At 43.5% G+C, this 14,023-nt stretch overlaps 1 protein-coding gene across 5 annotated transcripts in view; it reads left to right on the top strand.

The window, feature by feature from the left end:
- The first annotated feature begins 516 nt into the window (after positions 1–516).
- Positions 517–14,023, top strand: part of LOC144121679 (uncharacterized) — a 19,531-nt gene continuing 6,024 nt past the window's right edge. For 2 of the 5 annotated variants that reach the window (XM_077655023.1, XM_077655022.1), the window contains exons 1-6: positions 517–1,030; positions 4,535–4,628; positions 4,709–4,842; positions 5,033–5,132; positions 5,198–5,359; positions 10,159–10,357. In XM_077655023.1, the coding sequence (XP_077511149.1) occupies positions 559–1,030; positions 4,535–4,628; positions 4,709–4,842; positions 5,033–5,132; positions 5,198–5,359; positions 10,159–10,357 (1,161 nt within the window). In that variant the 5' untranslated portion in view covers positions 517–558. Of the gene's footprint in view, positions 1,031–4,534; positions 4,629–4,708; positions 4,843–4,921; positions 5,133–5,197; positions 5,360–10,158; positions 10,358–12,722; positions 13,781–14,023 lie in introns of those variants that run through there. The other 3 variants (XM_077655021.1, XM_077655020.1, XM_077655024.1) reach the window with 2 other exon arrangements.

Below are 14,023 nucleotides of genomic sequence, written 5' to 3'. Positions count from 1 at the left end.
TATTATATCTTATGGATCATTTTACATTTTTGCTTGTCCGATCGAAGTAGTTGATTCATAGCATTGACAGCAGTACAATGTACAATCATGTATCATGCAGTGCAAATACTTAATTTGCGGCATTTCTAGCCACTTAAAGCACTTGCTGCAATACGGATGTTTCGAGCATGTTCCTTTTGTTGTAAACCGTCCAAAATTTTCTGGTTATGCAGCACACATAAGGTCATAAAATAACGGCATGATATAGAACGAGGTGCACACGCTTTTAGCTTTCGAAACCGAAACTGATGATCTCCTTTCAGTAATATGTGGAAATCAACTTAGACTTTTTAAGCATTTTCTGCACTTCGAGACATCCATAAACTTGTTTTTTTTTGTCAATAACGAACTAAAAATTGTTGCTCAAAGTCCGAATAAAAGATGAAACAGCATGATCAGGCGCCGTGCAACACAGTCGCCCAGCCATTGAAACCGAAATTGAGGATTATTTTTTAGCGCCGCCTGGCGCCCAGTCTGCGCAATGTCGAGGTGATCTCGGGGCCTATTTAAATCGAGGAGATGCTTCAGGCATGTTCTTTAGGAGGCATTGAATTGGCTGATTCCGCGGTCGGCACCTCGCATTGTCGTCATTTTGACTCCACGATCTCAAAATTGAGACTTCTTCAGAGCGATCCTAATACCGCCCGTGATATGCAACGCCAGCAAGGACTTTCCTTGTCATCATGCCACACGTCTTTCAAGCGTCCGCCGTCAGGCAGATACGTGTATCGAAGGAAAAGTGAGAGAAATGGCACGGCGTGCTCAAATGGTCGTTTTGGCACTGCACCAAGCAACCCCAGCATGAAGAGTCCGCAACCGCTTGTGTCCACTTACAAGCTGATACGAAACAGGTCAAAAGCTGCAACACCAATCAAGAGCCCTAGTTCAAACCTCAGTCGCCTTGGAGCCAGGCGCATTGTGAAAAAGTACACGCTGAACAATGTAAAGAGGTCCAGAACTTCATTGCAGAGGCCACAGCGATCGCAATTTGGTATGTTTCATTTGTCAGTACCTTGCTTAGTGACACTGTTTTGACTATGTGAGAGTTTTATATTTGAAAGCTCTGCATTTGTCAAACCTAGATTGCCTGTGGTAAACGTTAGTGTTGGAGTGCTTACTATTATATATGATAATGTTTGCCTGGAACTTTGAGATGAGTGCATAAAAACGGTGACACAAATGTCTGAAGTGCACAAAAGCTATACGGCATGTTTTGCTGGCATGAATGCAGCTGGGGACTGACTAGTTACAGTATTATTGGGAGCTGCGCATCACCAGTGACAAGTGTGAGGTGAGCTCATTCGAGATGTGCCATTTCTTAACTTTAAGAACATCACATATTTGTAAAAGGTTTTTAGGGAAACAGTCCACAGTCCACTCTCGATTATTAGAACTCAGAGTGGACCATAGTTTGATTTATGTGGAGTTTGAAATTTTCGGGGCCTTTGTAATACATTTCATGTTGATAGAACCATGTTATCAGTTTGAATAACTGAAAGTTCAAATTAATGAGTCCACTGTATTAACCATGAAAGGCAAATTTTTTGTGTATTCCCAATATTAAGTTGGAAATTCAAATGCATATTGGGTGTATGTGTGTTTCGGGCACTTCGTTTTTGGTTTTAAAGTTTTTTTTAGAATTTTGGAAGTAAAACCTGGGTGCTGTTTCTTGATGGCAAAGTTGGTCACAAGTTGCATTCAAGAAATATTTCAATAACGCAGATTTTCTGGAATTAGTCTTGATAGAAAAAATAAATGCTAGTGCCTGTTTTTTTTTGCAGTACCTAGTTTTTCACTAACTCAATTTCTTGCATATTTTCATAATCTGTAAATGGCAGGCAACAAAGAAACATTGCTAAATTGGATATTTCTTGCTTCTCATCTATGACTATCATTTTGTCTTATATGTTAGTCTCATGCACAATATTGCATGTATGTGCTAAACCTGCCCACCTTTGTGTGTAGTTTATGAAAACATTTTTTCAACATCACGGCGGCCATTTGAAGTGCACTATGGTACTGATGCAGGGTGTTATTAACACTGTTAGTTCCTGATACAGTGGTGCCAATATGATGTCATTCATTAACTGCATTCTGGTGGCTTGCTGCTAAGAGGTACTTTTGGAATTTAACCTGAGGTGAAGCCGCACTGTGGAAGCAAAGCATTATAAGAGATTTAAAGTCATCAAAATTAACTGAAAATGTCATTCTAGACTGGATTCTGGGTATGGACCTCCTTCACCCCGCGACGTCACGAAGATGCGGTGGCGCTGATGTTAGCAGCGACTTTCGCATGGTAGGCAAAACAGGTTCCGCTTGCCGGTGCCTACCGCAGCTGCCGCAGCTACCGTCGGCTGCTTCAAGCCTGTGCACTGCAGAAGCAGCATATATTGACCAGCTGCGTCACTGCTAGATCCGGGTAGTAATATAAAAAATATTAAATTAGCCCCGATAGGTTTCTCGCGCATAAATGCCGCATTCGGAAACTGGCTAACAGGCATTGGGCCACGGTAGTAAAGCGCGAAGTCTGGGAGTCGATAGGCACTGCCACTCAATGCACTTAATAGCATGCAAGTTACTGCTTTCATTCACCTGAACTTCAGGATAGTAGGCTGATAATTGCTCAAGGAAAAAAAAGACATATGTAGCTGCACACGTACTTATCACCTTGAGCCAGAGTGCACGGGGCGCCGACAGGTTCACTCGCCCCCAAGGAATGCGTTTTTTTGTTAATAGCACACCATGTTTAAATGGCGCGTTTTGTGACATTTAATGGTTGCTTGAAACTGTTTCTTGATATGACGACGTAATTATTTCATTCGAGTAGAAAGAAGTCTGGTAAGTTGTGTCAATCTTGCGCGGTCGCGTTAGTGTGCTTCGAATAGCGTACCTTAAGTGTGCTAAACGCCATATGCTTTTTCATTGCATCATGCATGTGTCATGTTTCATGAGGTAATACATGATCGCGAAGCTTGTTTGGAAAGAAGCAGCCGCAGGCGTGCTACTAACAGACACGTGGCGAGATTGAGAGGGGACGCGGCATGAAAAAGTGTTTTCGTTATTCATGCATGCGATATGTAACTAAACTTGGTGCAAATATGAAGTTCCTACGCTAGTTTCAGTCATTCCTTTTATTTATAGCTATACCTTGTGCAGTTCTGGGTAATTATAATTAACACCGTCGTCAAGTCCCCCCAAGCTAGGTCTCAAATAATTGAGTAGATAGTGCGCAGTTTTTTTATGCCAGCATGTGCATAAAGCCCTGTTCTGTATGATGACGCGATTAGTTCTTTTTCTATATGATCAGTATACTTATGCATGCATAGTTACATGAAAACGTTTCTTACAAAAAATAACTAACACAATACTGCACGTGTAGGGAAAAAAATCGAGAGATTTATTACGCTCCTCAACGTCTCAGGAATAGTTTGCGACAAATGGAATCATTTGATTTTCATGCGAATTATGAAGGTGAGTGATCCAGTCGCAGAAAATGTGAGAGGTCAGAAAACGAACCTTAAAGTTTATTCCCGGTTTATGGCATCTTGGCTTTCGCTTTGGTCAAAGAAATGCGGCACTGAAATCAAAGAAATTACCTCACAATTTTTGACGACCACACTTCTAAAAAGCGTAATTTATAAATTTGTACTGAATATTTTGCTATAATTTTTCGTCACGAAACTGGACTTCAGGGCTAGGAAAGAAAATAATTCTAGAAATCAAAAATTTCACCAAATCGACCAGCTTAACAAGAGGACAAGTCGGCCTGGCTGGTGCGTGGTCATGCGGCTAAAAACAGCGCTAAGCGAGACAGGAGATCGGGGACACGACGCTGTCCCCACTTTTCGCGCAGCGCGACACGTACGTATGTCAGCAGACGATGAGCGCATGTCTGCTCCGACGAAACAACGCCAGCACTTCCCCTCACTACTGTCCCGAAGTAAAATCATTCCGGCTAGTGCAGAGTGTCAAAACTTGTTTTATTCAATGCCTAGCGCATAAATAAACGGCAGGAACGCTTTCTACATGTTTACTACTAACCATATATACAATACACAGTGGCAAACTATTTCTCTTTATAGGCCGCACGTGGACAAAGCGAGCTCGTGTACTTCGACAAATTACTAAGTTGGAAGCATCGACCATTGCTATGATAAGCAGAAACTGGAAACGCGCCTACAAGCCTTGAAAAGCCGCGCACAACACCTATCCGCGACGCCACTCCCCGACCTTTTGCCTACCACGAGCTCGCTAGCGACTGCAGCGCCACCTTCTTGTTTGTTTACAAACATGCAGGAGGTCCATATGTTAGTTTCTGTGTGGCGTCCAGCTATTTGCACTGTTTAGTTGTTGTCTTGAAGGCGCTTTATTGGTTAGAAATGGGGTTTAACCCGATTGTCTTGAGTTCTGCTTGGAGTGTGAAAATTAAGCAATGTTATGTTTGATTTGAAAACTGAGGATTGTGTATACTTCGCTTTGTACTGTTATTGTGCAGAGAGGTGTGCAGCCATGTCTGGAATGAAACGGTTCTGGCCTTCGTCCTACTCAAGCACCCATTATTTTCATGGCCAGAAGAGGAAAATGACTGGGTATATCATTTTCACTGATCCAGATAATGATATGTGCATTGCTGTACACTGCATCTTCATCTGTTTTGATTTCATTTTAGGAAATCAAGCACAGACCTAAATACCACTCATACCCACTACATCACGATTGGAAATATTACATACAAAGCCTCGAGGAACAAGTTGTCAAGGGAATTCAGCAGGTCCCTTTCCCAGAGCCCAGTGGCTTGCAAAGGTTAATACATGAGTTTGCTCAGTTGCTTTTCCCTGCCCTTTTTTTTCTCTTGTAATTGCTACATTTTTTGCCTGTGCAGCCTCTCCACGTCACGAGCGAATAATCACGATGCCAGGTTCTTTCTACACCATGGATAAAACTCGCAAGGTCGTTCGGCGCATTTCACAGCCACAACGTAATTCATTTGCAGGTGGGCTGACTCGGATCGATGTTGGTGGGAAGAACTACATTGAGCAGAAGCCAGGGGTGCTTTCACAAACGCCATCTGCAAATACAAGAACATACTTCAGGTTGAGTGCTGCCAAGGCGCCTTGTGCTGACTGCATATTGACATCTTTTTTTCGTTGTTTTGCAGTCGTACTGTTAACTGCAGCATTCAGAGGGTGCGAACAGTGAGCACTAGTCGGAGACCAGAGTGGAAATCATATTGCATTTTCTTCAATCGGTTTGGCTGCTGCAATAAGGGAGACAGCTGTGGCTACATTCATGATCCTGAAAAGGTGGCTGTATGCACTAGGTAAGTAGAAACTAGCCCAGCACTCTGAATTGTGTCTTGCCTTTTGAACTCGTTATATTTTATGCCAGGTGGTGATGTCAATAGGTGCAATTGGTGTAACGTGCCATATAACCCAACGCTAGCTTAAGGAATGATGTATTAATAACTCTGAGCAGACTTTAAAATGTTCCGAATGAACAGACATTTTCGACATCAGTTAATACGATTGTAATTACTCATAAGCATTAAAGCAGCTTATGGTGCTTTTAAATATGATAGTGTTGAAACATTCTTGTTGTATGGCTGTTGTGAAAATCTTTAATGCTGTCAGCGTGTGCAAGGAGTACAATTTTGTAATTTTGACAGCTTAAATCAAGCCATTGGCACAGCCTGTGTATGGTTTAACATGTTAAGTGCATGTACTTATTCATGGGTGGTTCAGATGCAAACAGTGAAGGGTGTGTCTTTTTGACTTTCAGCCACTTGGTGGTGATGCACCTCTGTGTAGTCTATGGGCGTGAGGATCCTACCACTATCCAGTTTACACCTTTAAGTGCATTTGCATTTAGTCTGTTCACTGTATGGAACACTGAAATGCTGACACTGCTAGAGTGGATGTTTAGAGCTCCAACTAACAGAAAGGTGAAATGTGAATGCTGTCAAGGGTGTAAAGTAAAAAAGCGCAAACTAATAACCAACCCTTAGGAAACCGAACTTGATAGCGTTAAAGGTCACTTAGCCTTCCTTCACAAGCATACAAGCACCAGTAGGCTATGCAGGAATCTGTCTTGGGGCCTCTTTCTTTTTACACAAATGTACTGCTGACACAACTGACAAGCGCTCTGTCGTTGTTCTGTTAACCCCACAGCCATGTCACACACCGTCTTGTGACGTGACGCGCCTAGCATAGAGTAGTAGAAATGTTCCACATGTTCCGACTGCTGCGCAGCTGGCAGAGTGCCAACCCCTCACCTGTCATCCGCCCGACATCGGGGGGAGCAGCATCTCTCTCTCATTGGTTGAATATGGTCTGACGTCGCAACGTATGCTGACCAATCCTGAATTAGTGTGACAGTGCGCATGGCTTTTTCGCCGAACGTCTGCTCTAATACTATCACGTTAAAAGTCTGTATGGGCCGCAGTCTCTTACCGAGCAGCTACGCGCAGGTGTGTTGCAGAGCGGCATTGACAGTATGAAAAGTCACATGCTGTGTTGTTATACCCCTGTCACATGGGCACATTAGGTTCACTTTCAATGAGCGACATTAATGATAAATTTGATCAACCCAATGACAAGCTTCGTAGCTAGCTTCATGTGCAGTGTCTCTCACCTAAAGTGTCATTAGTCCAATGCCCCATGATACGCTTTGGTAACACTTGCTGCAGAATGCAGTTTTCCTGTAGTGGGTTTGGCAAATTCACTTCACTTGGTCCGGCAAGGTGAATGTGTAGTCTCAACAGCAATGCTCCGACATAAAAAAAATTTGTTTTGAGAATTAAAAGGTCTTAACATCTCCATCGTATTTTTTTTATTGTGCTTTCTGAAAAAATGAGAACATGTTTTAAGCCATCAGCAACTAAAAATAATGTGCATGCTTGAACAGCTATCCTCGCTCTGCCAAATGAAGACGACACACCTTATGCGATAAGCCTGACGAGTCCGCAGGGTTCAAGTGTGCAATTTCTGTGATGTGGAGAGCGAATTAACAAGTTTTAGGGAATGCAAATGGCCAACAAGTATAGTTTTTTGACAACTGTGGTCTGGAATAGACTATTGCTTAGTGCATATAATGAACGGGAAGCACAGGTGGGATCCAGAGTGCCGCGCAATGCTTTAGACAGCCAGCAGCATTGTCATCGCTTGTGGATAACTAATAAGGCTGTTTCAGATAATGCGGGCAGTCACCAAACATACTTCTGGATAAATTGACCTAAATTAAGTATTTGTCATATTGGAGGAAGCAGGGTCAATTAGCAAGAAGCGCCGGACCTACGCGTTGTCAGCAAGCAGCCTAACAAGTGTTTCCCAGGTGCGCGATCACTTTTGCATTTCCTACAGAGTTTTCGCAATGTTTAAGCAAGCAAGGGTACAAGCGATACAAGAATGAGAATGAGATTATTCACAACCTTTGTCCCTAAAGTTCTGAGACTAAGTCCATTAAAAAAAATGCATTTAACATTGAAATCATTTGTGCAGCACCCCTTCGAAATAGTCTCCCCTGCAGTCTATACACAGCTTCCAACGCTTCTTGAGGTCTTGGAAATAGTTGGAAAATGCTTCTTTTGGCAGGGCTGCCTCCACGCTACCCATCCAGCGACCTTTTAGGCTTTCTTCACTTGAGGAAACAGGAAAAAATCGCATGGGGAGAGGTCAGGCGAGTATGGCGTATGGGGAAGTACAGTAATGCGGTGCTTGGCGAGAAATTTTGTCACGCTGAGAGCAGTGTGTGGCCTTGCGTTATCGTGGAGAAGGCTCCATTGTTCAGGTGCCCCAAGTCAGGGCAACAGCGTCGCAGTGCATCACGCATGTGTTGGAGCACGCGGATATAAAACTCCTGATTCACCATCTGCCCTTGTGGGACGAACTCGTGGTGTATGACACTTCTGGCATCGAAAAAAACTATCAGCATCGTCTTTGTTTTGGTCTTTTGTCGCCGCACCTTTCTCTACGCCTCCGAGCTTGTGGACCGCCATTCGGCGCTCTGCCTCTTTGTTTGAGGATCGTATTGAAATCACCATGTTTCGTCTTCAGAAATGATAATGTCGACGAATGCACCATCCTTCTCTGCCTCGGAGAGCAAATCTGCACTCACTGATGCCCGCGTGTCCTTCTGGTCCTTTGTGAGGTAGTGTGCCACAAGTCTGGCATTCAGCTTTTGCTTCTCTAAGTGCTCACGCAAAATTTGGCGGTATGTTGTCTTACTAATGTCGAGAACATCTGATAGCATGCGGACTTTAAGGGTGCGGTCTTGCTGTACGATTTCCCTGATTTGAGCCACATTGTTTTCATTCTGTGAGGTTGAAGGGCGCCCCTGCCTTGTGTTGTCTTCCACCGACGTTCTCCCCGAAATGAACCTCTTGTGCCACTCGAAAACTCGCGCCCGCGATAATGTCTCATTGCCGTAAGTGTCACAAAGGAGCTCATACGTCTGTGTGGCTTTCTTGCCAAGCTTCACACGGAATTTTATGTTTACATGCCATTTGAGGTGGACGTCCATCTCTTCGCGTTCACTCACAGTAGAATGCGCAGACGACTTTGATGTCGTCTTTCTCTGCATGTAGTGCCATCTAGCGCCTGCCACAGCAATTAACATAAATAGCATGGGTTATCCCGAATAGATGGCGCTACACATACGCACCAACATTTTGTTTTGGGGAATCGTTTCTAGAGAAGAAAATAAATCAGTCTTCAAGCTTTACGGACAAAGGTTGTAGTATACCGAAAACACAGCTTGCATTTTATGTCATGCAAACGAGCACTAGCAGTTTGTGCACTGTGCTGTAAACTAGAGTACTGGAGTGCATTTGTCTTCGTCAGTGCTTTCCTGGGGAAATTTCATGCTTATGTGGTAAATGCACAGTGGTTTCCTATGATCTTCAAGCTCTCATTTAGCGAGTGCACAAAATATTTGCTAAAGAAGCAGCAGAAAAAAGCGAGCAAACATATGCAAATCTACACCCACAGAACTGAAGCAGCCGTCCGGCGCTGCTGTGGGTGGGGCGAAGTGATGGCGACGGCTGCTGTTGGTCAATGTGGGCTGTGATCGCTTTTTTAAGGCATTCCAAAACTTGGAATTTCTTCACGGAGCTCCGTTGACTCGATTGTATCTGAGCCCAGTGTGTCAAAAATTTATGTAGCAGCAGAAGGCCGCATTTTGTTCAACATTTGGTTGGAAATGCATTTGAAACGCCCTTGTGGTAGGGGTATTACTTCTCTTGGATCGTGATGCTTTTTGCAGTTAACAGCATGTTTTCAGCTGTGGAAATAAAACTGAAAATTAACTTGGAGTAATTAGGTTTGTGATAAAATTGCATTCTTTGTCTTTACGCGAAAACAAAATTTCCACAGTGCACTGCAACATCCATCACCACTGCCATCATTTCCAAATGACACTTCTTTTTGCTGCGCGACAGAGCATGTAAAAAGCGTCATTCTTTTAAGGGATGTGCACTTCATGAAAGTCTCACTAAACTGGCGTGTGAACTATCGCTGATACTAGGAAAAAAAAAGTGTACCAGCATACTTGAAGACAGCATTAGGTCAATGGCAGTGAAGGCAAAGCTGCCATGGACTGTGCGCGTTGTGTGATTTACATGCATAAAAAAGCACATCAAGGAAAAGATTTTCAATGTTGCTTGCCCTTAAATTTAATGCTGTTGTTTGAGACATGCAACCCATGTTGCATTTTGCTGTTAGTTTGAATAGCAGGAAGATGTTACAGAGAACTTGTGCAATAAGGTTCATACTCCCTATACTCAGCTGAAAGAGGTGATGAAAATTTGCTTTCAGCCAGTGGTACACAGGGTCAGGTGGGCAGATGAAATTGGGAACTTTGTCAAGATAGGTTAGTCACAGTTGATGCAGCACAGGGCTAATTGCAGATCAGTGGGAGAAGCCTTTGTCCTGATGTGAGCATGGGTGGGCAGGTGATGGTGACAGCGGAGTAGTGCTGCTGATTTTACCCAGAGCAGTACTCCTCATGAGTCCCTGTACAAAAGTATTGCATGTGTTTTGTATTCTTGAAGCTATTCACTAATCCATTCTTTCATGACAGTACATGTTTACATTGTGTGTTTTTAACTGAACAATTTTGTTGCAGATACTTGCGTGGCACTTGCAAAATGCCTGATTGCCCATTTTCACACAAGGTTGCACCAGAAAAGATGCCCGTGTGTTCCTTCTTCCTGAAAGGACGATGTACTAATAATTCTTGCCCATATCGGCACGTCAAGGTCAGCTCAAAAGCAGAAGTGTGCCAAGACTTCGCTGTTCGTGGATATTGTGCTGATGGAATTAAGGTAAGAATATTTTGATCGAAGTTGTGAAGATTGGTGCAATTAAGGGCAAACATGCATACTGTACACTAAAATTAGCATACTGCTCTTCTGCTTATGTACAAGTACTCTACAATGACCGTTATTTTTCTGCTTGCAAAATGTGGTTCTAGCACTGTGATGTATGGACTCCTTGTACTTTGTGAACTTGATGATTGTGTAGTTGGTAAGCAAAGTAACACCATGATTTTCAAGGCAACAGGTGTAACACAAATCTTACAAATGCTAATATAAGTGTTATATAATTGTAGTGGTGAGTAAAGTAGTCAAATAGTCATCTGGAGTAAGAGAATAAAGTTGCATAGATGTGTGCATATATTTTGAACCTTTAGGTAACAAATGAAATGCCCTTCTATTTCATTTTACCTCTGAATCAGGGAGCATGTATTTGAAATTACGCATACAGGGTGCAGCAGGTATTTGAGACCAAAGTTATGTTCACACGCAAACGGACACAGAGACTGGAGGTAGATCAGTTATGATCTTTTAATGTTTTGTACAAGTGGCGACACACACAAACGACATCGTTTACTGAAACTGCCAACAGCAGCAATAACAGATTCTACATGCTGTCAAAACAGACTGCAGGCAGTGATGAGATGTGTCTTCGGATTGTTAGACGTTTCATCAACAACAGCTCCTCTGAGAGCTACAATGGTGTTGTGTGGGTAACTATTGGACTTCCTCTGAGCCACTGCTCATAAGTAGTAGTCCATTGGATTTGACATCTGGGGAGCTACGAGGCCACATGTTCGGATTAACATGGTCATGAAGATTTTTGGCTATCCATTCTTGAGTTGTATAAGCTGTGTGTGATGATGCGGAGCCTTGCTCATACGGCCTTTCCACATGCTACAGCAGTAATCCAGGGCTTCACAACAGTGTTCAATAGCTCATTGTAAGCAACGGTACTGACACTGCAGTTTTTTCAGGAAGTGCTTGGCTCTAGTTGGGCAGTTCTTGATTTTTTCAGACACGAACTGCCCTCTCCGTCTAACATAGGACTTGTATCGAAGGTCCTCATGAACGACACGTTTGATAGTGGCCTCATCAGCCTCCACCACCTTGGCAAAGGCCCTCATCGACTTCCCTGGCTCTTTCATCATCAATGATACCTTGTACATGACTGATGAATTCCAGCATCCTAAGAGTGTCAGAATGCCAACAATGTGATTTCTTATGGGCAAAAGTGTCCACGCCACCCCTGGCAGCCTCCAGTTCTTTCTGTTCTTTGAAAACTAATGACTTGGCGACCTTCAAGAATGCAGCTATCTCTGGATCAGGGTGGCCTGTAGCCAAGGAGGTGATGGCTGCATGCCTCTTCATTTCCCGAGTTAGCCGAAGTTCTGCCATGATTATCTGCAGCAAAAAAGGATTTATAACTGTGACGAACAGGATGGTGTGACCCATAATATCCTTTCTCAAATACCTGCCGCAGCCTCTATTTTAGATAAATTCCTAGTGTTTCTCTTAGAGGAGCATTTGTCTGCGGTTGTGCACAAGGGGTGCACAAAAAAAAGTAGACAGAGAAGTAAGGTGTGAAAGATGGACACAAGATGCATGTGATACTGTCGCAGCTTGTCATGTCACTTAAGTGCAGTGTCCTTGGGAAGTGAAACAGTGCATGAGAAATAAAAGTGTGGCTAGAGATAGTCATATCCAAGTGAGTGGATGCATCAGTCTTAGCACTCATATGGAAAGATTAAGTGGTTCACCTTTATTGACGTGAAGGAAGTTTAAAAGACCCTGTATGTGGCTGCGCATGGCAGTGCATGCATACGTGGTGGTTCTGTTCTATTCACACGATCTGTTGTTCTGTCCTGGTGCAAGGGTGCATTCCTGCTGTCTTCTGTTTGGCATCCTTGTTAGCTCATGATGTCATGATTGGTCATTGTCAGCCATGTGCGCTCTAAAGTGGTCCAGGAAGGGCTAAGAAGTTGCTGCTAGTGGAGGAGAGGAAGAAACTTGCAGGCAATTTGTGGGCATTACCCTTTGCAAACATCAGTAGTGTGTGGTTGAAAGGCTGACAACTGCATGCTCATAGATAGTGCAGTGCTGCTGTGACGTTCTGAAGTTCTATGACTGGTAGAAATGGCCATGATGTATAATACATCTGCCTTGCATACTGCCTGTTATGAGGTTTGCACACTAAGAAATGTGTTGTATGATGTGTTTTTTTCAAGTTTCGTAGAAGCTTAGCCATATTAGAATGTGTTGCACATGTCAGAACTTCTAAGCCACTGTGTGCATGACCAGGATTGTTGCCACACCATGTGGTGGAACTCTCTCTTGCTAACTCTCAACATAATAAAGGGTACTATGCCCCCAGCTCTTAGATGCTTCCTCCAGAGCTCCAGGCACACTACAGAGCTCCACCACGTGGCACGGCAGCTAGATTGGTGACATACAAGTGGCCAGTAAACTTTTAACTATTACACGTTTTGAACTAAGCTTGCACTAGAGAGCCGCAGCAATGTCTCAGTGGCTATGGTGCTCGGCTGCTGACCCGAAATTCGATTTCGGCCACGGCGGTTGCATTTGGATGGAGGTGAAATGCTAGAGGCCTGTGTACTATGCTATCTCCGTTAAAGGATCCCACATGGTCGAAATTGTCCACAGCCCTCTACTGCAGCGTCCCTCATAGCCCGAGTTGCTTTGGGACATTAAACCCGTCCATACAACCAAGCTTGTACTAGAATGTGTTACTCTTTTGTCATGTTGAAGAAGAGTGTGTTTTTGTCAGGCAGCCTTCATTGACCAGCAGCAATAGGGCAAACATTCAGAAGGCAGTTATGTGAGGCTGCTGTGGTTACCTCATGACTGCTAGCTGCTGGCTATGCTCATGTTTGTCAACAGAGCTTCAGTTGTTTGTACTAAAGTGAGCAGAGTTCACGTGATGGGTACCTGCGGCCATCATATGCCTGACAACCAGCATATTTGTCAAGAAATTGTCAAGAAAGGAATGACAGTTCATAGGTAAATATGTAGAAATATCCTTAATCATTACTATCAAGATATGATGGCACCTGAGTTAAGTATAAGTATGTCAGTAAGGTTTTAAGTGCTGGACAAACTGAAACCATGTATGCAGGCAATAGCCTGTGTTTGGAAGAGGGGGGGAGACAACGCATGCCTTATTTTTGTAATTTTTGTGAGCATGCTACATAGTGTACTGCAAAAGTGGCCATCAGAAATATTGGGTGTGAGGCCTATCTATTAGACTCCTTACTGCTGGTCTTGACCTTTTACATGCCAGTGTTCCAAAATTGTAACGTATGAAACTCAATTTTTTTATCTGCCTTTGATACGCCTTTTTGCAATTTTTGTTTTCCCATCCTTATGATGATTGTGGAAAACATTGCAACTGTTATTTATTGTTGACCTATTTAATACCCCTGTCACACGGGCACTTTCGATCCTCATTGAGCTCGATCTGCATTGAGATTTTCGAGCACGCTCGAAACATCTGGTGCTACACGGGCATTTTCAATGCTCATTGAGAAGTTTTCCTCGTGTGTTAGGTGGCGCCAAATGTTCCGCCGACAGCCATAACATGGCGATGTCCGGCAACACTGTGCAGTCGGGGGCAGCGGCAGCCAAATCCGTAGCCAAATCGGTACATTGCGTATC

The sequence above is a fragment of the Amblyomma americanum genome, chromosome 2 (assembly GCF_052857255.1).
Source record: "Amblyomma americanum isolate KBUSLIRL-KWMA chromosome 2, ASM5285725v1, whole genome shotgun sequence".
NCBI classification, from domain to species: Eukaryota; Metazoa; Arthropoda; class Arachnida; order Ixodida; family Ixodidae; genus Amblyomma; species Amblyomma americanum.
The sequence above is the reverse complement of the archived record's forward strand: the minus strand, read 5'-3'. Positions and strand labels throughout refer to the sequence as shown.